At 41.7% G+C, this 25,586-nt stretch overlaps 2 protein-coding genes across 5 annotated transcripts in view; one reads left to right on the top strand and one right to left on the bottom strand.

The window, feature by feature from the left end:
* MNS1 (meiosis specific nuclear structural 1) overlaps positions 1–17,167 on the top strand; it is a 54,184-nt gene extending 37,017 nt beyond the window's left edge. The window contains exons 6-10 of the mRNA XM_073618780.1: positions 5,072–5,288; positions 6,749–6,856; positions 12,826–13,083; positions 14,183–14,308; positions 16,491–17,167. Coding sequence (XP_073474881.1) covers positions 5,072–5,288; positions 6,749–6,856; positions 12,826–13,083; positions 14,183–14,308; positions 16,491–16,598 — 817 coding nt within the window. The 3' untranslated portion in view covers positions 16,599–17,167. The remainder of the gene's footprint in view (positions 1–5,071; positions 5,289–6,748; positions 6,857–12,825; positions 13,084–14,182; positions 14,309–16,490) is intronic.
* A 3,246-nt stretch (positions 17,168–20,413) lies between these two features.
* Positions 20,414–25,586, bottom strand: part of TEX9 (testis expressed 9) — a 126,211-nt gene continuing 121,038 nt past the window's right edge. For all 4 annotated transcript variants that reach the window (XM_073618776.1, XM_073618778.1, XM_073618777.1 and 1 more), the window contains exon 12: positions 20,414–20,681. In XM_073618776.1, coding sequence (XP_073474877.1) covers positions 20,604–20,681 — 78 coding nt within the window. In that variant the 3' untranslated portion in view covers positions 20,414–20,603. The remainder of the gene's footprint in view (positions 20,682–25,586) is intronic.

Genomic DNA, 25,586 nt, shown 5'->3' with positions numbered 1-25,586 from the left:
TGTGGCAAGACTTGAAAATTGCTGTTCACAGACGCTCTCCATCCAATCTGAGAGAGCTTGAGCTATTTTGCAAAGAAGAATGGGCACAAATGTCACTCTAGATGAGCAAAGCTGGTAGAGACATCCCCAAAAAGACTTGCAGCTGTTATTGCAGCAAAAGGTGGTTGACTCAGGGGGGCTGAATACAAATGCACATCACACTTTTCACCTATTTATTTGTAAAAAAAAATTGAAAGCCATTTATCGTTTTTCTTCCACTTTATAATTGTGTACCACTTTGTGTTGGTCTATCACATAAAATCCCAATAAAATACATTTACATTTTTTTTTGTAACATGACAAAATTTGGAAAATTGCAAGGGGTATGAATACTTTTTCAAGGCGCTGTACATGTATTGTATTAGCTTCATTTAGCGCTGCACCTTTACTGGATTGAAATTATTACAAGGGTTTGTAGTCACCTTGCGTGCTAGCTGCTATAGTGATTGGTGCGCTCACTATATACATTGTTGTTTGTGTAAAAAGATATGTCCACTAACAGCCTGGAGAATGACTGCTGGAAATATGGAAATAGGTACAGGAAGAACGAAAGTCTGCTACAGGTTCTATGGTAGGGAGATGATGCACCCTCATTGCTTGCTTGGGCAAATAATGATTAGAAGGATATTTTAATTAGAATGAAATTTTAATCTATGATCTGGGAGTAGGGGAAGGGTAACAGAAATTTTAAATATAGTGACAGCAAGGAGTGAGAGATAACAGGGGTTAGCGGAGATGCAGTGGGGGTGGGGCTAGCAAAGGCAGTAAGGAGTTAGGCTGCATTCATACCTGAGCAGTTTCAGCTCATAAAATGCCTGAAAAAATACCTGAAAAACGCCCAACAAGCAAAGTCCCATTCGTTTCAATGGCACCTGTTCACATCTGAGTGTTTTGTCACCTGAAGCAAAACGCCTGAAAAATGCCCTAAGCTCAAAAAAGAATATGGGCTTCTTTGGGGCAGATTACAGGCGTTTTTCTGCCTTTTTACATTGGTGTAAGAACAAAAGAAAACAAAAGAACAAAATCTCGGTAAAACGCAGCAAAAAATGCGACTTTGAAGTGCTCAGGTGTGAATGCAGCCCTAATGAACCTTGCTTGTGCTATTAAAAAAATGCAACAGTAAAAGTATAAAATGCATAATAACAAATGCCAAACAAAACTGATTAAATGCAGTTACTTATGAAAAACCAAGATTTTGTAAAGCGCTGCGTAAACTGTTGAAGCTATATAAATCCTGTATAAGAATAATAATTATTATGATTGTGATGGAAGTCACTTTGGGTGGGGGGCTTGTGGAACTCAGCTTACCTTGGAGAGATCTGGAAACTCCGTGTCCAGCTCCTCCTATGTGTAAATAACCCTGTGTCCATTAGGGGCACAAGGTGACCGAGAACCCCACTATGATTTGTGCTAGTCGGACTCGCTGAACAGCCACACTGGAATGTTGTATATATTGTGTGTTGTCCCATGCTGTTGTGGACTCTTTGCTGGGATTGTTTGGGGTGTGGTTGTATTGTTCTATTGTGGCTGTCTGTTTTGGAAGAAAAGTATATTGTGGGATGTATATCTCTGTGGAGGGGGGGATTCCTCCAACAGCTCTCCTTGCTGATTGGACAGTTTAGCTCGCCCTGAATTCCAAAAGGAGGGGTGATTGTCCCCGAGTTGTATATCTTTTTGTACATGTGTTTCAATAAAGAGTCTGGTGTTTTTCACCCTACACTGAGTTACAGCTAGTGACTGGGTGGGCTAAAGGGTCTTGTATCGTGTAGTACCGGACAGAGAAAGCATTTACGGTTGACATACTCCTGTTGAGGCCGGAGGTCCGTTACAATGATATACTGAATAATCCCTAGAGTCTGTAGTGGTACACAATTTTCAATTTATTTATTTTTTTATATTGGTTGAACTAGATGAACATTTTTCAACATGACTAATTATGTAACATTGAAGGTAATAGCAATAGCTTGTTATGAGCCACTTCATATAAATGACACAGCTAAGATCTAAAGGGTTACTAAAGGTTCGTTGAAATTTAAAAAAAAAAAATAACAAACATCATACTTACCTCCACTGTGCAGTTGGTTAAGCACAGAATGTCCCAAAACCTCCTCTTCTTGGGTCCCTCAGCGGCGCTGGTAGCTCCTCCTCTTCTCTAGTGACCCGTTGGAGAAGCACTTTCCTTCAGGACACCCGTGCGGGCGCTCTCCCGAGTCCTGCTTCTGCGTCTGTTGACACAAAAAGCAGAACTCAGCCCCGGCGCCTGCATCATTGGATTTAATTGACAGCAGCAGGAGCCAATGGCTGCGCTGCTATCAATCTATCCAATCAGGACACAAGACACCAGCTAGAGCTGGTGTGCTCGTCCTCGGGGAGAAAAAGATAGGGTTCATGTAAGTAAAACGGGGGCACTGGGGGGCTGCAGCATGAGAGAAGGTTTTTCACCTTTATGCATATAATGCATAAAAGTGAAAAACCATGAGGGTTTACAACCCCTTTTAAGTGCAGCTACAAAGTACAAACTGATGATAATCCTTTATTATGGGTGATTTCAGCTACCCAGAAATCAGCTGGGACAGCAAAGCCAATTGTTCCAGTAAGGGACACAATTTGTATTTATTTTTTTTAAATGCTTAATACAAAGTATAGGGTATGCAAGAACATAAAATGGTATCCACTTATGATCAGGTAACCATACAGCTAAATAATAGCTAACAATATCAGTAAATGGAGATAAATGTAATCAAGGAGTTAAAGCGGAACTTTACCTATAACAACTTGATAAAAATAATGTTCTTTAGCAAGGAACATAAATTCCACATTAACCACTTGCGGACTGCTCAGCATACATTTACTGCGGCAGGGGGCTGCTCTGTACCAGTGATATGACACTTCCGGGTCTGGAGCGCGCGCCGCCGGCGACCCGCTTCCACTGTGATTATACACATCCGGAGCCTAGTGGCAGGTACCGCGGCTCTGTCTGCCGGTGCCCGCCGATGACACAAGCAAGGCAGATTGTCGTTCTGTCAGAGGGGAAGGTATTGATCCTGTGTTTCTGCAAAGCAGGAACATGGATCTTTGCCTTTTTCTTGTCTCCCCCTTGCCCTGGCTCCTTCTTGCTCCTTTTGAAACGACTAAGTAATAATTTGTTATGGTAATTTGTTTCCATTTGGACACTTGGTGCAAGTAAGACAGGGAGAATATTGAATATGAGAGATTACCTCATTAGAACCTGCTCTTTTGTCTAGTGTTCTAGTCATTGTTGAGATGTAGATTGTATTTCTCTTCTTCACCCCCTTGAACACTTTGTCTTCTCTAAATTGGTTACCCTATTAAGGGAATTTGGACCCATGTGTCTATCAACTATTCCCCCTTGTTGGGGCTCTGTTTTGTTAAATACATGAAAAACTTAATAAAAAGATTGGAATTTAAAAAAATTGCAAGAAATTAATCAATTCAAATCAATTCAATCAACATGCCAAAGACTGAAGCTGAAAAAAAAAATTGTTTACCTGATTAAATTAAGTATTTTATTTACTTAAAGAAACATAATAAACAAAAAAAAAAAGGCAAAAGCTTAAAGCCGGGTTTCCCCCCAAATGTGGAACTTCCGCTGATCTGCTTCCTCCTCCATTTGGCACCTTTCAGGGGGGAGGGGGGAACCGGTACATGTCAGGTACCCTTCCCCACTTCCGGGAGGCGGCGCCATCCCTCGGAAGTTCGGCCCCCTCCTTTCCCTGCTGCCAGGCCAATTAGAAAGCGCAGTATGCTTTGCACATGAGCAGTAGGGAACTGGCTGTGGCAGCACCGACAGCCCCGGTCCAAAAATCTGATGGGGTGTTGACATCGCGCGCTCCCTGGACAGGTAAGTGTCTATATATTAAAAGTCAGCAGCTACAGTATTTGCAGCTGTTGACTTTAATTTATTTTTCCCCAGGCGGAACACCACTTTAACCAATGGCAATATTAAGTATCCAAAATGAAGGTTTTTTTTTTTTTATGTCAAAGTAACCCTGGTTTTTACTTTACAATCTTTCCTTTAAAATCCAAACTGATGAAGTTTGTGAAAGGTTGAAGTTCATGAAGATGTGTTTTTCTTCAGCCTAAATAACAGCAGCAAACTGTGGTTTGCAGTACAGCACCATATGCAGGAAAGTGGGTTGATAGCCCATTGGAAATAAATTGATGTGAATTAGTGTAGAACAAGTGTGAATGAACCCTTCAAAACACATTTGTCACAAGTCAAAAAACCCACAGATTTGAACGTTATCGTGATTGCCATAACTTAAAGCTGAACTCAAACTCAGAAAACGAAGTCCTTCTTTGCAGTGGAGCTCTGCCTGCTACTCGTTTATGCCTAGGGCAGTGTTTCTCAACTCCAGTCCTCAAGGCGTCCCAACAGGTCATGTTTTAAGGATTTCTCTCAGATGAAATGGAATGGAAAGCCTGAAAACATGACCTGTTGGGGCGCTTGAGGACTGGAGTTGAGAAACACTGGCCTAGGAGACCAGGTTCAGCAGTTTCCCTTACCTGTTGCTCGACTCCTGCAGGCGCCCCTTTGCTGCTTGACGCTTTCGAGGAGTCTCTTCTCCCCTGCTCTTCGGTGGTCCAGGGTCCTCTGACAACATGAAAACAGATGCAGGGACCATGACATGAGGCCCCCAAGAGACTGTCCACTGTCAGAGTGTAGGGAAACTCCAGGGGAGCAGATGATCAGATATGCAAAATTGTTTTTCCGACCCTTCCATTAAATGACTGGCTACCCTTGCAGTGCAGGCACAGCCCCATTGCAAGGAAGAACTTTTTATTTTTCCAGAGTTCAGTTTTAAAGCTTGATTTCAAAGCTAGGAGTCATACGGTGCTAAAAACATTGCATTCATGTCCCACATTTCATAGTCATTTTGCTGAGGCAGCCCTGCTGCGCTTTCTCTGCTTTCATAAATCAGCATAAAATTGCATTGCATATATTAACAAGTTAACATTGATTTATTGCTAAATGACCAGCATCTCAATGGTGACTTATTTGCTATATCAGGGAAAGACAGTTAAAGCTGGAAAAAACGACTGCTACTAAAAGATACATCGAAGAATTCAAGGAACAGCAGAAGACTTGGAGAAAAATGGAAAAAGAGAAAATGGAGGCAGAAAATCTGAGAATTCTGTCATTTGCAAATATGCAGCAAAGAAGAGAAGAAGATCGCATGGTCCAGATCAGGGAGCGGGAGGAGAAGAAGAAAGCTATCCAGAACTTGGTACTAATTGCTGACACACAGAACCATTTAACAATGCACAATGAAGGGAATTTATCAAAACGGGAGCAGCCAGAATCTGGAGCAGCTGTGCATGGAAACCAATCAGCTTCTATCTTCAACTTGTTCAGTTAAAGCGGGGTTCCACTCAAATTTTTAACTTAATCTTACCCCCTTCAGTTAATTGCATAGATGTTCAAATGCTGCATGGAAATTTTTTTTATCGCTGTAATTACCTTTATATTGAACAGCATTCACCGCATCCAGGAAATCAATGCTTGTGGGCTTCACATGCCCACAAGCAAGATGGAAACAGCCAGCATCACATTTTTAAAGTTATTCTTCAGTACAAAAACAGACAGAGGCGGAAGTATTACACCCAAACTGTGAGTATTATTTTGGGATTAGCAGTGTCTCAATGACCTTAAAAAAAAAAAAAAAAAATTGGTCGCCGGACTCCCGCTTTAAGCTTTGAAAGTGAAAGATCAAAGCTGATTGGTTGTCATGCATAGCTGCTCCAGATTCTGACTGCTTTTATTTTTTATAAATTCCTATGAATGTATAGCTACCAAGCACAGACAAGCAGTTCAGAATTCACCAAAATGCACTGGAATTTTGCTGTTGTCAGAAAGTAGAAACATCCTTCCAATGGGATTTATTTTTTCAGAATACATGGTTGATTTAGGATGTCATTAGAAGAGAGTTGTCAAATAATAAGCCAGAGGTTTCCAAACGAATATAGAATTCAGAAATTGGTATATGCACACTAGGGACATGGGGCAGAGCTTAATTTTTAAATTCAGCCAAAACTGAGGATTAAACCGTGTGTTGTGTTTTTTTTTTTTTTTTTTTGCGCTTTTTGCTGTTTGTACTCCTCCTGGAGAGTAGACTGTGAACACAATCACTAAGATGGAAAACTAGGAGAATCTCTCTTATCTAACCCTCAAACTATACAGGCAATCACTGCTTGCATAATGGTGCAGGTACTTTTCTAGTGCTGTTGTGCACAAGTGGTAAAGTAGGTACTTCACTTACCTTAAACTGGTAGTAAATGCAAGAAAAATAAAATTTGGTCCCCCTGCAGGTTTAAGTTATAATGTACTAGTATGCACCGCATATTAGCAACTTATTACAGACTTGCCTGTCATAATATGCTCTCCCTTACTGATGTGTTGCCAATCCTGCGGTTCATGGGAGCTTCAAGTTTGGCTTGGTCATCCTTCTGGGTTCCATTTCTTTAGCCACTTAAAAAGGCTGGGCTACGATGGCATCCCTCCTGCACATGCACACGGGAGTCACATCATCACGGCACAGGTAATGCACGCTGAGCTGCACATGCGTGGCACACTGTACATTACAGCTGACAGGCAGGGAAAGCATTTATAACGGAGGAAACAAATATTTTATCAATTCATATTTGTGTATTTGTTGTAAAATAAACATTTACTGTGTTTTATTAACAGCTCATGGAGCATATTCATAGAGAACAACAGCAGAGAGAGGAACTCGATCAAATGCGAGAAGAGTTATACCTGGAAGAACAAGCTGAGCAGGCCAGACAGCGTGAAATCGTAAGTGACAGAAATATCCCCCTTCTGTAAGTCATGGTTGTAATACTTTCCTAAAGGTGTCTAAAGTTAGATCAGACCACCATCAATCTATCTGTGGGACACAACAGACATCCCTGGCCCCAGTTGTTGGGGGAAAATGTTGTTTGCAGATTTTTTCTTTAGACTTTTGCTTACCCTTTTTTCTCATCTCTGTGAAGAAATAATTGTAATATTAGGGTAATCTTATTTAATGCATGCTGGCAATTTACAAGTGTGTCATTAGAGGTATATCTTTCAGTCATCAGATTGCTTCATAGCATTTGAAATGTCTTTAAATGTTTATGGACCTATTTTACTGTGCTGCATTGTTCAATTTGTTCGAGAATACATTGATTTTTTTTTTTTTCTTCATAGTGTGTAGCAGATATCTGCTACATTTAAAGAACTTGCCTGGTGAACAACCCATTTCAGATTTGCAAGATTAGTGAGGCCTAATAGAGGATTAAAGCATTTATTGTTCAGGGATGTTTGCCTTGAGGGAGGTAATACATAGTAAGAGGATAGTGCAAATGCTGCCTTTATGCCTGGTAACAAGACCGTATCTTGTGTATCTTCTAATGTGTTCATTTTACTTCCTAGTAACAGTTCTTAGCAAGATTATTTATTGAAGTCTGTACTTACTGTCATTCCAAAGCATAGGTACTTATACAGAAATCGTCCCTCTGCTTATCCACCTTGTGATCTGGTGCTGCAAGGAATGTCGCACTTTGTTCCAAAGTTTTTCTTTAAGCAAATGCTGGGGGGGGGGGGAGTGAGATTAAATGGTTTTATTAAGAAAGCGGTGAAAAAGTGAATTCTAATGGAGACTTTTTTCCCCCCGGGTTCCCCTACACCTAGTTTAGTTACCAGTTGATTCTGGTGGACAAAACCATCAACTGGATTGTTCAGGTGGACCATAAAGACATACTTTTTAACAGCATAAACTTTATTTCCTACTACACTTTTTAAAGGAAGGAAAATGTGTTAAAACATGAATCGAATCAAGAAGTAACATGGCGCTTACTAATAATCAGTGAATAATAGTCAATTAAATGCTTAATTCTCCAGGTGCATGTGCTAAAGTGCAAGGAAATATATATAATAATATTATTTACTTGCAAAAATAACAAAAGTGCTAATGATAATAGAATCAATATAATAAATCCTAAACGATGCAAAAAATCCTAGTAGGAAATGTATATCCATGACAAAATTCACAACAAATAAACCTACACAGTTTATATATTTAAAAAATAAAATATATATAATTTGCTGCCAAAGTCTTAAAAAATTCAATGTGCAAAAACGTGCAAATAGCAAAAAAGTGCAGATAATCATCAAACGATGTCTTTAAATAGTGAAGTAAACAAGTCCTTTTTGAAAAAATCACGTGAACAGTGACGCAACGCGTCAGGGAGAGAGCCGGGTGACATCATTTCTGGTTGCGGCCGAGACCAGAAGTTCTTGGATATACAGCACTGTTTGTTTTTAACCTGGAATGTAAGTTACTACGTTTAATAAAATGTATTTTTGATAAATTATTACACTATGGAGCCTTCTCTTTTCCTGCACGTAAATGAACCTATTGCCCTGTGATTGTGACTATGCTGAGGAGTGTTTTTTTGGGAATCGATCGACCAGTGTGGGAATCTACAGAGACTTAATATCTTGCTACATGAGGTGAGAGGCTGGGGGAAATAGTGTGATGCACATTGAATGGTGGAAACTACTTGGATAATGGCACTTGCACTGTACCGTTGATGATTCGAACTACACAGTGTGGATTTACTGTTCGTGTGGATTTTCTTTGCACGATTATGGGACTTGTTTACCTCACTATTTAAAGACATCGTTTGATGATTATCTGTACTTTTTTGCTATTTGCACATTGGGTTTTTTAATACTTTGGCAGCAATTTATTTATATTTTATTTTTTAAATATATAAACTGTGTAGGTTTATTTGTTTGCAACAATTCACATGAGAATTTTGTCATGGATATACATTTTCTACTAGGATTTTTTGCATTTTTTATTATTTATTATATTGATTTGATTATCATTAGCACTTTTGATTGTTATTTTTGCACGTAAATAATATTATATATATTTCCTTGCACTTTAGCACATGCACCTGGAGAATTAAGCATTTAATTGACTATTATTCACTGATTATTAGTAAGCGCCACATTACTTGCTATTATTACCATTCATGTTTAGTGTGAGAACACCTTTATGTTGGCAGCTACTTTGATAGGCTTATATTATCTTTTACCCTTGTGGCTTGCGCATTAGTATTTCCTCTTTTTATGAATCAAGAAGCACTACTGACTACTGACCCTGACCACAGAGGCTATAAGCATGCTCCTGCACCTTCCGCTGCAGAATCTCTATGTAATCTTCCAGTGGCTTATGGTCCTCTGAGCTGCCAAGACCTTGATGCTTGATGCACAAACCTGCAGTCTTCTGTAATTACTCCCAAACTTAAGGAGACTGTCTCGGCTGTTATTGATGCAGTATGCACCACCCCTGTAGCCTATTACCAGTGCTGCCTGCAGTTTATGATCCTTTAGTGCTCCTAAGACCACCCAAATATTTCTTTTTTTTGAGACTGGAAAAATCTTGGCAAGCTCTTTGTACCTCCCAAACCTTCCCCAGCCTTGTACCCATTTAAGAAGATTTTTTCTTAAAACACCATCTGCCCCCTCTGTGAGTCCAGCAGTATCCTATCCTAACAAAGCATCTACCATCACCATAGAGGATGCACCTATCCCTAAGGACCCTACTGAAAGTGACATTACACCCTTTCCGGAACTCTGTTCTCACTGGAAGCTCAGCACTGCAACCTCTCTTGGCCGTGACCTAATCCAGAGCTCGACAAATCCCAGGCGCCAGGTTGCCGTTGCTAATAGAAATTGTGCCCTGGCGCCTGGGCTTTTGTCAGTGACAGGTGCCTCTGCTACAGGGCAGGCTGCGGGGTCTTGGCCCGGGAAAGTGGAGGCGCCTCGGACCTCGTAGGCCCTCCAGACACAGAGCACTGTCTAGTAACGTGATTAGCGGCAGTAGCAGGGATGGACCAGGAAGAGAGCGGAACAGCAGCCGCTGACATGGCGGGAGGAGCGATCAGCCAACAGAGTGAAATCCAGCTGAGTATCCCCAGCGGCCTGTCATTCCCACTGCTGCTGCTGCCCTCCCGCAGGGTATTGTGGGAGGCTGTGGCCCAGCTCAGGAAGGCGGAAGCACGGCTCAGGAACATGGGGGATCCGGAGTCGGCGGTCTTCCCGCACCAGAGTGCCCTGCTCTTCTAGCTGGAGGAGAGGCTGAGTCCAGGAGAAGTACATAGAAATGCTGGAGATCTGTGAGGAGGTAATCCCCTGCCTGCTAGCGTGTCCAGCCTGGGCACACACTGTACATAGCAAATAATTTTTTTTTTTTTTTTTTTTATCAACTGGATGCAGAATTTATAAATCTCTGCTTTTTGGCTTTTTTTTCCCCCTTTTTTTAAAAAATTTTTTCCTGCTTTATTACATTCTATATTTTATTTTTATTGCATAGTTAATTTGTAAATGTTCCTTTTTCAGCAAGGAAGTGTATATAATCAATTTAATGTTGACCCCTAAAGGGAAAAAAGGGAGGGGGAGCGGTAATCCTATGTGCAAACTTGTAATGTATCAAATATTACTTTCATGTGCAAAAAAACAACACAATATTGCTTAATTCACGTGCAAATAAAAAAAACAATATATCATTCTCTAATAGAGTGCCTTGTGCTAATATAAACCAAAGTGCATATATAAAAAAACGTCCAATTATAAAGTCCAACTATTTCATGCCAAAAAATGTCAAGTCCTGCAAGCCACTAATAGATGGGAATAGCACTTCCCCCCCTTTTTTCTTTATAAGAATTTTAGATTTTATCAAAAACAGGCTAGCAGCTGTTCCCTTTATCCTTTATTTTTTGATTTTTTTTCACAGGGCTGTTGATACCCAGTATAGTCCAGTAATGCAGGTTTTCCTCTATTAACACGTTAGCCCCATGTATGACAGCGTGGCGTACAGCCCTGTACATAAATTGTCCGATATTGATTCTGGGCAGGCTTCAGATAGAAGGCGCCCCCCAAGCATGCCACAATCCGCCTATTGCCGCCCACAGCCTTCTCCACCAGGACAATATATGACCAGGATGTTGAATCTGACTCTTCCCCCCGAGTGGGCTCGTCACAGAGTCATACCAAAGAAAAAACTGGCTCCTAGTTTCATAGTAAATTTGTCAAGCCCTGACCTAATCTGTCAAACTCTAGCTGACTGGTCTAAGCCTATTAGAAGGAAACAAATCACGATGGCAGCTGATCCCTTTGGTGACCTAGTGTTTGGAATCCATGCCCACAGCTTTAAACCTCAGCGCGGACAGGTTGTTAGAGGTCTCCCACCTTAAAGTATGAGTCTTTGTGAATATAAGAACACTTTAGCTAAAGTGTCTGCAGAAGCCACATGCAAAAAGCACTTACTCCGTATGCTCTTTGAGGTACAAATTCTGTTAGGGGCCACCCTAGCTGCCCTCATTAGTGATGTTACCAGTGGCAAGATTATCCATCTTCCCCAGCAAAATAGGCATAGGGCTAAGTCTGGAAAAGCCCAATCCTCAATGGAGGCCAAGGTGAGTTCTCTTCGTTACTCCCAGTCCTCAACTTAAGAAGCCAAACCACCCAGCCTGCCTGCTGCTCCTGGACTTCCAAGTCCTTCAGATCAGTCTTTCTCAGAATTGGATGGTGCCCCCACTTCCCAAAGTGAGAGGACAACTGTTAACCTTTGCAGACACTTGGATAATTAGTATCAAATGCTTGGGTGTCAGGGGTGGTTTCTAGGGGCAACAAGCTAGAACCCCCTCCCAGGTTAATTTCCTCCAAACCGCTTGTGTCAACACACAGATTAGCAGATCTCTGCAGCCCTGCTGGGCCTTCTGGAGCAGGGCATCTTTGCCATATTCTTTGTGACCCAGCTGTTCTGGGGGTTCTACTCAAATCTTTTCCGTTTCCACCACATATTGAATTTTAAGGCTCTAAGTGTCTTCCTTCAGGCCCTGAAATTCTGTATGAAATCCACCAGGTCTGTCATAGCCTCCCTTCATCAGGTAGACTCTCTGGCCCATGTGGACCTCATGGATGCATATCTCCATGTCACTATTTTTGCAGCACATGAGCAATTCCTTTGCTGTGGGCCCTATGCACTTCCAGTTTGTGGCCTTGCTATTTGGCCTGTCCTCTGCACCACAGGTACTCGCCAAGGTGGCGGCACCTTTGGTTTCCTTTCTGCACTCTCAGGACATTACCATTTTGAGATATCTGGATGACCTCCTGCTCAGGGAATAGTCTGCATGGGTTTTGGCAAGCAACATAGGCCTGACTGTCCAGACTTTGCAGGTCTTTGCTTTGTTCCTGAATCTTGAGACGTCAGCGTGGGAATATCTGTGCCTAATCCTAGACACAGCTCAAGCCAGAGTTTTTAACAGTCCAAAAATGGCCAAATAACAAATTCATTGTTAGGGTTAACATACACTTTAAAATAGATTTATTGAATGTGACTATTAGTCGTTTATCCAGCCAGACAGTGGAGCTCTAGGCTCCTTTCATTGCTTTCTCCACCTACCACATGTGAAAAAGGGTGAAATGTACACACAGAACTGAGTAAGTTACCACAATGAAACTTTAGCCAGACTGCTCAGTGTGGCATTTACATACCAGACATCTGCGTCTGAATGGGAGCTGAGTCTTCTGTGGTGTCTCTTTAGCTAACCTGAAGCAATTTCGGATTCTTTTGTCATCTATTAAACTTTTGTAAAACAAAGATTTCCTGCATATATTAAATAAAATAAGAATCAAAATAACGGAAAACCACTATAGTTTTTTTACGCGAACCAAGAGTTTCTGATAACCATTTGCTTAACGTTTTGTAGGAAGAGTTGGAAAAGAAAATTCGCCAGCGTCTTGAGTTGCAGAGAACCTTTGAAGAACAAATGGCTTTTAAGCAAATTGTTCAACAAGCAGCAAAAGAGGAAGAGGAGGCTTTCAGACAGGCAATGCTTGCAAAGTTTGCTGAAGATGACAGGATTGAGCAGATGAATGCTCAGAAGAGGAGGATGAAACAATTGGAGCACAAAAGAGCAGTGGAGAAACTGCTTGAGGATCGGCGCCAACAGTTCATTGCTGATAAGGTGACAAAACATACTTTTTTAATTTATACACTGCAGAATTTATTTCTAAAAATAATGGACTGCATTGCTCTTTTTTTTTTTTACCCAATTAGTGCTTTATCCAATGGAACCTACTAATGTGGTAAACCTTTAATTCCATAATGGTCTCTACCAAGCCTTCTTTCAAAATAGGAACTTGTTACGCATAGCACAAACTATATCATGTGACATAGTAATAGGCCACACCTCTAAATAAGACTTTTTTTTGTATTGCGACCAGCAGTTTGAGTAGAACTAAAAGCAAAACTTTTTTCTTTTTTTCATTTTGGATAGAGTAAGGGAATGTTACAATCTCTGTCAAGCATTTTGCCACTTGTGCCCATTTTTGGAAATGTTCCTCTACTTGCTGTTTCATAGCAAAAAAAACAGGAAGTGAGAAGAAATCCTTCCAAAGTGAGAGAATCCCTGGCTGTCACCAGAACTTGTGTCCTCAACGGAAGATTATCCCTCTGTTCCTCTTCTGGTGCAAGCTCAAAATTTAGAATTTTCTTTCACTTTCATTCTCAGTGAAAATGGTAAACAGGACAAATGGGGAGAGTGAATCTTCTTAATGGGGGCACAGACAGCAATGAAAACATGAAAGATGTTCTAATCCCTTGCTACAGACAAGTTTTGCCTTTTGTCGTACTTTAACAACAAGAGATTAAACATGCACTAGTTATAATTTTGTGCATTGGTATGAAATGGGCTAAATTACTAAAGATGCCCATAAATGTTTATTGCCGACAGTTACACTGTTGCATAGCTTGTTTATAAATTGCACTTAAACTTTAAAGAAGCTATAGGGCCTATATTGTCTAATAATCAGTCCTCCGATATTACATGACTGATGATTATATCACCGTTTTTACTATCCTCCGTTCACTCCAGGTTTCCAGTTTAAAGACCAAATATTAGGATATTTCAGATTTATCCAAAAGCGAGTATGATCCAATCTGTAAATAATCTGCTGTTGTAATGGGCAGCTTTACAATAAAATCTTGACACAGCTTATTATCTAATAAAATAAAAATATTACTTAAGAAACATACAATGTATACTAATAATTAACTGTGTGCAGGAACGTGAGCTGCTGGAAAGACAGGAGGAAGAGAAGAGGGAAGCATTTCGCCGGGCTATCATTGAGGAGGAGAGACAGAAACTTCTTAAGCAACATGCCACTCAGTTACTGGGCTACCTTCCCAAAGTAAGTGCCTGTTTTTTATGGTACGGTCTGTACCAGGGGTGCTCAAGCCCTTTCATGTATAAGCCACAAATACCAGCATGCTATTCTTTTCTAATATCAATTTGTCACTGTTATCTGTCATCCAAAAAGTTTTTTTTTTTTTCTTTTAATCAATAAAATATTAGTAGTTTTGGGCATCTCTTAAATGTATTTTAAGCACACTATTGAAGTTTAAACCCTTAGCTTGCACACCTATAGTCTATATCAGGGGTCTCCAAACTTTCTAAAGAAAGGGCCAGTTTACTGTCTTTCAGACGTTAGAGAGGCCGACTGTGCCCAGTGGGAATAAACCATGCCAAATTTTTGGTGTTAGGGGGAGAAATAGTTGGTGTCATTGGAAGGAATAGTGCCCCATTTTTGTTGTCAGTAGAAGGAATTATGTCCCATTGTTGGTGTCAGCGGAAGGAATAGCCCTCCATTGTTGGTGTCCGTAGCAGGAATAATGCCTCCAGGGCCAGAAAAGGGCCGCATCTGGCCCCAGGGCCACATTTTGGAGACTACTGGTCTATATTCTTCACATAGGGAGTGCAGTAAAAGTTTGCCATTGTTCTACCATAGGAAACATTTTTTCTCTTTGGTTCATTGACAGACACAGCGCTTCCTTATGCAGAACCATAGGGTTATACCTCCCCCTACAGGAGTAGGACACTAGGCAGAAAAAGACTTGGCTACGCCTATGGGCAGTCCTAGGTGGTATACACCCACCTCTCTGCTATAGGCATTCAGTTTTTTTTCTGCCTAGTCAGGAGTAAGGACCTAGTTCCCTGCTGGGATCTCTAGTCCTGGCAATTTTTAATTTTTATTTTTTATTTGTTGTTTTTCTTTTCTCCTGGATTTTTTTCCGGTGAAACCTACAATCAACTGCCGGGCTTGGTGACGGGCTGGACACCTGATCCAGTGGTCTCCCCAGTCTGGCAAGCGAGGACGTGCAGATCGCAGCTGCGCACTAGGTCGGTGCGACACAGCCTCACTGGACGGGGGCTGGCCCTGCAAGTTAAACGTCTCGCGAGGCGTTATATGACCGGGTCTTGGCCCGAATCTCAGCGTCCCTCATGGCCAACAGCTCCCCCCACTTCGATGGCGAGGAGGTTCTGTCTGGAGCGGTGCCCGTCCGGTTCCTGGTATGATGAGTACTTGTCCCCTCTCTCCCCTTGGTGGGTTTGCGGCAGACGTGGTCCCCTGCATCCTCTCTCCCTGGGGTGGATGGTCCCTGGGGGTCCCCTGGTAGCCCCCCTCCTTCCATATGGGTTAGTGTAGTGCCATGGTTGATTCTGGGGGATGGTGGGCAGGGGGTGCGTACTTCCGGATGCTGTGCTTACCGGGGTGGAGGGAATGGCACTAGGCGCCCCCCCCCCCGGGGGTCTGGTGTCCGGTGTCCAGCTCCCCTCTTCTTCAGGTGGCTTTCTTGGCGGGCTACAGGGATCCCTCCTGGGTCCTTGGTAGCCTTGTGAGCTCGACCGGCGGCAATTTTGCCATAGCCGACGTCTTTTCCTCTAGTGCCTGCTGACTTCCTATGACCAGCAGCCATGTATGTGTAGTCTGGCGGACATGATACGGTGGATACTGTGCTCAGGTAGCGCCGACCATTGGTGTGTAGCCCAGGACGGTGTTTAGCAGGTGGGAGCTCTTCCTTTTACCCCAGTACTGACTCGTGGGTTATCTTCTCCCTCGGAAGCCACGTGTGTGCGGGACCACATCTGAGGCAGCAAGCGCTACGCTAGTGGGGTGGTGAGTCTGGTAGGGTCCCTTCCTCTCTCTGCTGCAGGCTGTGGGGTGTCCTGGTGATCTGTTGCCGCTACTGGCACAGGGGGTGTCCCACAGCAGTGGTCGTTCTTGGTGTGGTGGGGCCCCTTCTTCCCCTATGTGGACCAGGTCTCTAAAAAAGCCCTAACTGATCTGCCTTTTCAGGGCGATCATTTGGGGCCACTCTGGATCACCCTACATAAGGAGAGAGAGCTGCAGTGACCATTCTTTAATACAGAAAGGCAAAGTTTCACACTAGATTACTACACTGATCTGGAAGAAATACACAAACCACACCAAGATTCAAATAACAATACGCATGACTCTCTTGTTTTTAAACAATATATGCTTATCCCGGAGTTCAGCTTTAACATGTTAACTTTTGTCTTATAAATTTCAGGGAATATTTAAAGGTGAAGAAGATCTCAATATGTTTGATGAAGAGTTTCGCAAGACTTTTCAGAAGAGGGGTGCAGACATGTTTTCGGATGATGGCTGGGATTCATAAATTAAAGTATAACTAAAAGGAACTTTTAAAAAAAAAAATTTTGCATGGAGAGGAGATGGATTAGAACATCTGTTAGGTTCTTATTGCTGTCTGTGTCCCCTTTAGGGGGATTCACCCTATATTTTTGTTCTGTTTACCATTATCATTGCAAGTGAAAGTAAAGGAAAAGCCCAGATTTTGGGTTGTCCCCAGAAAAGTAATAGAGGTGAATTCTTCCAAATGAGGACACTAGTTCTAGTAATCTAGGGGACCCTAAGGGATTTATATCATTTGCAGGGATTTCCTGTTTTGGCTATGGGACAGAAATTGAGGGTAAATCTCCCCAATGGGACACAGATGGCAAAAAACAATCTTACGGGTTATAACCTTCACTTACTCTATCCAAAATGGGAAAAAAAAAGTTTTGCCTATAGCTCTACTTTTTAGGTTCTTCACTTTTCTGCCACCAGATGGCAATCTATTGCTGTATCAACCATGTGCTATTTGATTTAATTTATGGATGTATAGTTCTTGTATAAACATTTTATGTGTGGCCCATATGTAATGTCCAATAAAATGTTTAATATGTATTTGTTTAGATTTTGTAAAGGCTACTACACATAATAAACTCTTATACATTTGTTTACAAGCAAGAATCCTATAGTATAATGTAATCTATCCCAAGCTTCTTCTCAGTCTTCATGATACTGAAATTTAAATACATCTTGGCAATGAAACCAGAGGTTTATTTGCAATTAATTTGGAGGCTATATAAATCGGTCAACATCGGTTTGCACATCCATCTTTAGTTCAGTTCCGTTTACATCCATTTTTTGCATCCCTTTATTTCAGTTGTTGCAAAAAACAATCAGAGGTGACAATTGTATAAACAAAAAAAACAGTTTCTTGCCTAAAAACAGACATAAACGGAACAGATTCAAAAATGTATGGCATCCATTTACATCTGCTCTGTTTCATATCAATGGATCTGGACGTTGGCTGTTCCATTTAAAAAAATGGAACTGAATGAATGCAAATGTAAACGGATGATCATTCATGTACATCCATTTTGTCCTTAGAAATGAATTGCTGTCTGTTTTTCATCTGCCAGTAGACAAATGGAAAATGGACAGACAGAACGCACATGTGAAAGGGGCCTTAGAGTTGTTTAAAAAGATGTACAAGTTAGGTAATTGACCTATTGCTGATGGAAACATATAAAAGAGGTCATTATCTATAACGGGAGGGGGCAGAGGTGGTTTGGGCAAAGTGGATGGAGGAGAGAAGGGGGGAAAAGGGGAGAGAGAAAAAAAGAGGGAGGGGGGGCAAACCTCCCCGACTAGAGTTCAAGGAAGCTCCAGTTGAAGCCAGTAGGGAGAAATTTAGAGCTCCAGGGTTGCCAGATGGTCATAAATGTATTCATTTTGTTGACATTGTTTGGCCTCAATTTTCTCATGTAACATAACAGTTGTGTTTTTTTTGGTGGTATTTTTTGATTTTCAGGATTTTGCAATAGATTTTTTGGCCTTTGTCAAAACGTGAAGGAGAACATTAAAGCACATTTTGAGAAGGAGTCTAAGCTTGGAGATCAGCTGAAAAACTTATAGCCCAAACTGTCTTATAGGTAATGTCCACCATCCATTGAGAAAAGTTCCCATCTGTCCACATCCCCATAAACATAATGGTAGATATCTAGGCATCCAGTGGGCAATTATAGAAAGTACCATGTACCAAAGTGTTGAGACGTTATAATTAGTTTCTACTGCCAGAACATTCCGGGAGTAGGAATGTAGTAGGTCTCCATTTCTGTGTATAGGTAGGAAACCTATGTATTGATTCCTTAAAGGAATTAGGAGATTGGATGCGGGTGCAAAGCAGGATTATGAGTAAGAAACATAAGGGGCTTACTGGGAGATTGTAGGTTCGCTGAGTATTTGACCGTGTCCCATATCTGCAGTGTAAATTTAGTGATGGCTTTGGAGAGATGGCTTCTGTCAGCAGGGTTAAGCTAAAAGAGGTTGTTTATGTGGAGGGGATCACGATCAGCTGCCTTAATTGCCACCCATTCTTGTTTAAAATTTCTGGCCATCTTCCCCCACCAGAGCCACACCCTCCAGGTTTAGGCGCAGTCCATCTCTGTTTTAGAGCCAGGAACCAATAGCAAAGTTGGCCCAGTTCCCCATGAATCCAAAACCCTCCTCCTTACGCCAGCTCCTCAGCTACTTGTATTGTTAGAAAAATATGCTCAAAGCATTGAGAAGCCATCTGCAGGGAAGACAGTGTAATCTTTGGGGTCTGCCCCTGTGCCATTTTGCCTTCAGCAGCATTTGGCTGGCAATGTATTGTATTGGCACCATGTTACAGTTGGCAGCATCCATTGATGTTATAAGTGGGACTGGCAGCATTATTTATGTACGACTAATCAGGGGAAGCCTGGGGGAGTGGGGCTGCTATTGGGCTGAGACTACATCTGAAAAGGTGGTATTTTCAGTTTTCCCTCCTTTGTGTACACCGGTATTTATATAATTCTCTGTGGGGGCAACTTATGAGTTTGACATGAGCAGAAAGGAAAGGTTACTACTTTATGAATGCCTAAAGTGCATATATACACCAGGCTCTTAAAGAAGAGTATAATTTTTCATCATATCCAGCTGTTGAAGTCACAGAAGGATACAGAACCCAGACAATGACCACCGGACTCCACATATATCCTAATGTTACTTTGGGTGAACCAACTACTCAAAAACACTGCTAGCCTCTACACAGCTACATGGATAAGTGTATCCTCAGCGACAACTTTGGAGGTCATACCCAGAAACCTCACTGGACTGGAAGATTGCGGCGCCAGCAGGAAATGTGATCTTTAGGCACTGGATTCTGAATTGTGGCATTTTCAGCCAAAGGGCACATTCTGGCTCTAGAGGTGTGGCACAGCCTCTAGTGGAAACCTGTCCCTGAAGGATCACTTAGTAAGGCTAGTTAGCCAGAAGTACTAGGAGCTACCTTTACAGTTGGTACATTTTTGGGCATCATTTTAATATTCATGCAACCAACATCTTACCATTGTAAAGAACAGTTACGACTGAGTGCTCATGTAATCTGTTAGGTGGAGTGCAGCGTTCTATTTCCTGGCATTCAGCCTAAATAAAGCAGCACCACCTGCTCCCAAAGCACCAAGTTTATTTCTGGTCTCTGGTTCTGTTCCACTACCCAACTACAGTGACCCAAAGTCACCCTCAGATCACTTCCCTAGGTGTAAGTACTTGAGGTCTTGCTGCACACAGCGGGCCTTGTTACTCACTGCACATAGTGCAGTATGTCTTTTCAAAGACCAGCCTGTAGGTCCAGAAGCCAGAGATCTGCTAACGCCTTTGGCATGAATGTGCATCCTCACTTTTGTATTTTTTTGCGCAGCCAGATGGGTTCCTTGGTATCGGGCCTCCTTGGGTTTTGGATGCTCATAATAGCTCCTTTAGCTTTTGATGGCATTAATTCCATCTGCACTACAGATGCCCTCTTGTGCTACTATTTAGAGCTGTGCCTTTACCTCCCAGGTTCCTGTCTTAGTAGGAACATGCCTTTGGGAACCATATGCTATAAAAGGTATGCTATCTATTTATCCAGGAAAATCCACTGCTCCCTCCCCTGGCAGGGTCCTGGCTGCTTTGTGTCCTCTCAAGGGCACTGGTACCGCTTGCTACAAACTGAGGCTTGCAGGAGGGGGTTACCTTGGGCTGGCCTACATGTTTTTTTTTTATTTGCCAGTGTCCAAACCTCCCAACAATATGACTTCCTTTGTCCCTCAATAGACTTCAAGAAAAGGATATTACAGCGAGTACAAAAATTTTATTTAAACATAAAATTCTACAGGCAAAAAAACATTATAGACTTCTTTACACTAATGGAAAGATGCATATTTTGCAGATAAATAAAAAGCTTGAAATTTTGTGTTAGACATGCATATACTACAAAAAACAAAACATGCATACAGCCTTCAGCCTTGTTTCAAACAATGACAATCTCGGTCTAAGAAACTCCCCAGTCCAGGGCTTTCATGAACTCCTCCTCTGTGAATGAAAGCATCTTTGCTGCTTCAATGTGCATCTAGAAACAGTAGGGGAAAAAATAACCGATTAGCCTTATGAGTGTACACTGAAAATATAAATTTTACTGTCGTGTTAAAGTGGTAGTAAACCAAAAAACAAATTGGGCCCATGCAGGATAATTTCAGGGAGGTTGATTTACTAAAGGCAAATATGCTGTGCACTGCAAGTGCATTTGCTCTAGATCTGAGGGGAAGCGGTGCTGATTTCTATCATCCAATCATGTGTGTAATGGAAATTTGTAAGTTCTGTAAAAAATTGTATTCTATTTTGTATGTATTGCACACTGCCCTCACTGTGCACACGGCACTAATAATGTTTTCATTACATGTTTGGATTCTTTGGAGTCCTGATTAGAATTAGCCTGCCTATGTAACGCCCCTTGTTACCAGAAACGTACAATTGTAATTTTAATGTGATACCTACGTAATCATGTGTATAAAAACCTTCAATTGCATCATAATAAAGCAGAGCAGTTATTTGGAAAGATGCTGAGAGTATCTTTTGTGTCTGTTCCCTACTGCAGTAGTTATTAATTTGGAACCACTAATCAATATGAGGATAGGAGTTGCCTATCTACAAAATGTCCAGCTCATGTGTAAGCAAAAATGCAGTTTTTTTTATTTCATGTTCCCCTCAAATCTAGAGCAATTGCACTTGCAGTGCACACACTATTTACCTTTTAGTAAATAAACCCCATAATGTGCTAGTATGCATAGCATACTAGCAAAATAGGACAGACTTCCCTTAAAAACTAAGTGGCCCCCCCCCCCAATCAGTGTCCAATCTCCACTGACAGGGCTTCCATCTTCACCCAGTCTTCCTTCCGGGTTCATGGGCTCCAGCTATTTGAATGACCTCACAATGACCATGTGCATGGGAGACACAGCTGATGAGGTGATAATTACTGTACCTACAGGTAAGCCTTATTATAGGCTTACTCGTAGGTATAAATTAAAAAAGTGGACTTTACTATCGCTTTAAAAGCTTGAAACTGGAAAACACAAGATTGTGATGAAAAAAATGTTTAGAAACCAAACCATTCTAATATTTAGGAGAAACAGACTAAGGAGGTTTTTCCAAAAAACTAAACGTGTCAGTACCAATAGCAAACCATTTCCAGATCTTGTTTTGGCTCAACTCAATCAATCATGGTAACGTCACTTCACTTCTGGCATTATTTACTGAATAAATCCTCCCCTACGTACCTTGGCACCAAATTGTTGCATGGATCATGTTGGAAACCAGATATACCACAAGAACTGTTATCTACCACTATAGCAAGGACCCTTTCTAGTGACCAGTCCTCATTTAACAAGTCTCCAGTCAAGGCTGGACCTCATATATAGGTTTTCTCCAACTGCCACTTTGTAGCCAAAGGCAGGGGGCAGGAAACGTAAACATAAGAGTCTTACTGTAGGTTACTGATTTGATTATATTTCACTGAGAGCTCTGTACCCGAAGGAGCTGACTGCCTTCCCTCCTATAGAAATTGTTTGTATGTTTTACTATAATATTACTTCTTGTACAGGAGGAATAAGGAATCTTAATGAAAGGGTGTCTATGCAGAGCCCTATCCACAACACTTATGTACTGCGGTTTACCATCTACAGAGCCTTCAGTGCACAGAGAATTACAATCTTTGTCCGATTAGCTTTAGATTTACCAAAACTATGTATTTTGATGACCTACCCAAACTATTAAAAAAAAAAATCAGTCAGGCCCTTGCACTACACGGTTGTTGGTAGCTTAATACATATCTAAACACAAAATTGAATATGCCACTCCTTAGAAATGGTGGTAGTATTCATTGTATTTTTTCAGAACATTTTCGGCAAGTACAGAAAACACCTGTTGATCTTGCCAGAAATGCAGTTTTGCTTCCTGTAAACCTAAAAAGAAAGCACTAACATCCTTATTTTGTAATTGTTGTAAACTGTTAGCCCATCATTCCACCATTTAATGGGAATGAACAAAGGCAGGCATATCTGAAGTCCTACCTGGAGGACAACCACTGCTCCTTCCATAGATACAATGGATAAATAAGTATAGGCACAAAGGAACTGTAAAAGTTTGTTATTTACAGGATTACCAAGTAAAAATAAAGCGGAAGAAAGCCTGAAAAAAGAAAACTATGAAAGTCAAACCACCATATCTGAGGACAAATTAAGCTGCAATATATTAGTTTTGTTTTTGGTTTTACATATTGTTTAAAGTGTTTGTTAATGCACACTTAGTAGTCACAGGAAGCCCCTCCAATATATTAAGGCAGAGCACACTGTATATATCGTTTCCAAAAATTAGCATTGTAAATAGCTATTTAGAGCTGTTTTCAGGCCTGTCACATGACCCACAGCCGCTTTTCAGCTACGATGGATGGTTCCTGCAGGAGGGGCCGTGATCTCCCTCTGACATCAGCCGGGGAGATTACATGGCCGATCAGCCTCTCCTGCAGATGCCTTGTCTCTGAGCTAGACAGCAGGTGCGAGTCACATGACTGGCCTGAAGACAGCTCTAATTAGCTAGTTACAACGCTCGTTTTTGGAAAAGATATATACAGTGTGCTCTGCCTTAATATACTGGAGGGCTGCCAGTGACTATTCAATATTTTTTTTTTTGATATGTACTAATAGCGGCGGGACGGAGACACACAGCAAGGAGTTGACAGGGAGGGAGGAGGGAATGAGGGGGAGAGGTCAGAGCAGGGCTGCGTATGACGGAGGGACGCACTCTGACCACGGTGGTCAGGGTTCAGGAGCCCTAATTTTCGTGGTCAGTACAGAGAGGGAAAGCAGGAAGTGGCAGGTTCAGGGAGGGATTTTTTTTTTTTTTTTACAGTTTAGAGGGGGGTAGATTACACAGCACAAGCACTGTGCTTTGTTGTTTAATCTGCCTTAAGGGACCAGGAAATTTATTTTATTTTTTTGGGTAAACATTTTAAAAGACAGTTCTGACAAAAATCGCCCTCAGAAATCTCTGCATGTGCAATGCTCTTTTATCACTCAAATGCTTTTTGTGTTGGTATCAAATCAGACAGCCATCCTTTCATGCTTAGTTCTGTCTATTCAAAACAAGTAAAAGCCATAGAGTTTTCAAAGGTCGAAGTGTAAAAAGTTGTTTACAGCTCAGTTATTCCAACCAGTAGTGCAGCAGAGAAGAAAGTTATTTTAGATTTCAGAGACCTATGGGAATTTCATGTTAAAAATGCCCCTTGGACTAACATGTACGTAAAATATATTTTTAGAGCAGACAACAGCAAACACAGAAAACACCTGAAATGTTACAGAATTTTGTACTCTCGCACTCCCTTAAGCTGACAGGTGTTACTTGTACTTAGAGCTCTCCAGGGGAACATCAAAATGACTGCCACGTCAAAACCCAGCCAATAACTAAATCGTGCAGCAGCTCACATAGTAGGCCATTCTAAAAGTAATAGGCTTTGGGTTAAAATAACAAATGTATGTCTTACATAGAAAAACATGTGAAAAAATAAGTACACCCCATGGAAATTGTTGACTTTTTCAACATATTTGAATAGGCAAACATTAAATCCTGATTAGATAATGCCTACAGATCAGCGTGATCTGAATCATGAAGTGGAGTCATTTTTATGGTAACAAAAAATGCTAATTTGTTATATGGAAAAGAACACCACTACATTTACCACTACTTAAAATCCATGGAGTTAGAATCTTGTATTTCAGACTGGAAGCCAATTATACCTGTAGAACACAAACCACAAGTGTGTAGGGTACAGTGTTCGCTTTGCTACTGACAAGGCCTCAGAAAGAAAGTTTTAGTAACTTTTGTTGCCACTGACATACTCTAAGCCAGGGGTGCCCAACCAGTGGCCTGCGACCTCCTGCTGTAGGATGGCAGGTTGGCAAGCCCAGATCGCGGGTTGCTGACCCGCCATCCTAGAGCATCAGTGTTGTGAAAAGAGCTGGCGGTAGAGCAGAGCCACATAAGCCTACGCTTCCTGAATAGCACAGGCTCCTGTTACAGGCAGAGTGATAACAAATGTACTCTGCCTGGGACAGCAACAGCCAGTGATACCTGAATAGAAGACTGTTATTAAAGGCAAGTTTACTAATAAAATCACAGTGTATATAATGACATATCTATTCTGCAGTTGTCACTGGGCTGCTTTCAAACTGATCCATAGGGTTAGCTGCACTGTGCCATAGACTTCTGTTATTACCTGTGGGTTTGGAGAGTTTCCAGAAAGTGCACCACACCTACAAAATATAATAGAATTCTATGGCAAAGTTCAGGTGTGGGTAAACCAGAATGCATCAGTGTGAAAGCAGCCTTAGACCCCATTCACACGATTGGTCCGACTCAATCGGACCCTCCATTCACCTCTATGGAGCAGCAGATGTAAACGGACTTGTGTTGGTTTACACCCACCTACCTCCAATCCAATCTGCTATAAAAAAACAAAAAACAAAAAAAAAAACAGAAGGGGATTATCCCCTTCCGCCTAGGTGGATCAGATCGGAGGGCCCATAGAGTAGAGTGGGCTATGTTCGTGTCTGCTCTGCATATTCAGAGCGGACACAAACCTGTCATCCGCCCGCTCCGCTCATTTTGGCCCACATCCGGTTGCCATGTTGCTTAAGCGGCCCTCGCTCTTCAAAAGGTTGGGCACCACTTGCTCTAAGCCCTATGCCACAGATGTTGATGTGGGCTTCCAGATAGAAGTGACCTGGCAGCTGTACAGCTGCCCAATTGCATCCATGAACCCCAGGAAGTGGCAGAACTCCCTGTAAGCTGGGGTCTGCTAACCCACCTATGGGTCCAGAACCCACATGCTGGGTGGCCCCAGGTAGAGGATAGGGAGACCAGTGAACATGTCATTACAGTTGCTATCATAAAGGATGTTATTGGTCCCTATGTAATAACA

This window comes from Aquarana catesbeiana, linkage group LG03, assembly GCF_042186555.1.
Source record: "Aquarana catesbeiana isolate 2022-GZ linkage group LG03, ASM4218655v1, whole genome shotgun sequence".
Classification (NCBI taxonomy): Eukaryota; Metazoa; Chordata; class Amphibia; order Anura; family Ranidae; genus Aquarana; species Aquarana catesbeiana.
Note: the sequence above shows the minus strand (reverse complement) of the source record. Positions and strands in the feature narration are given on the sequence as shown.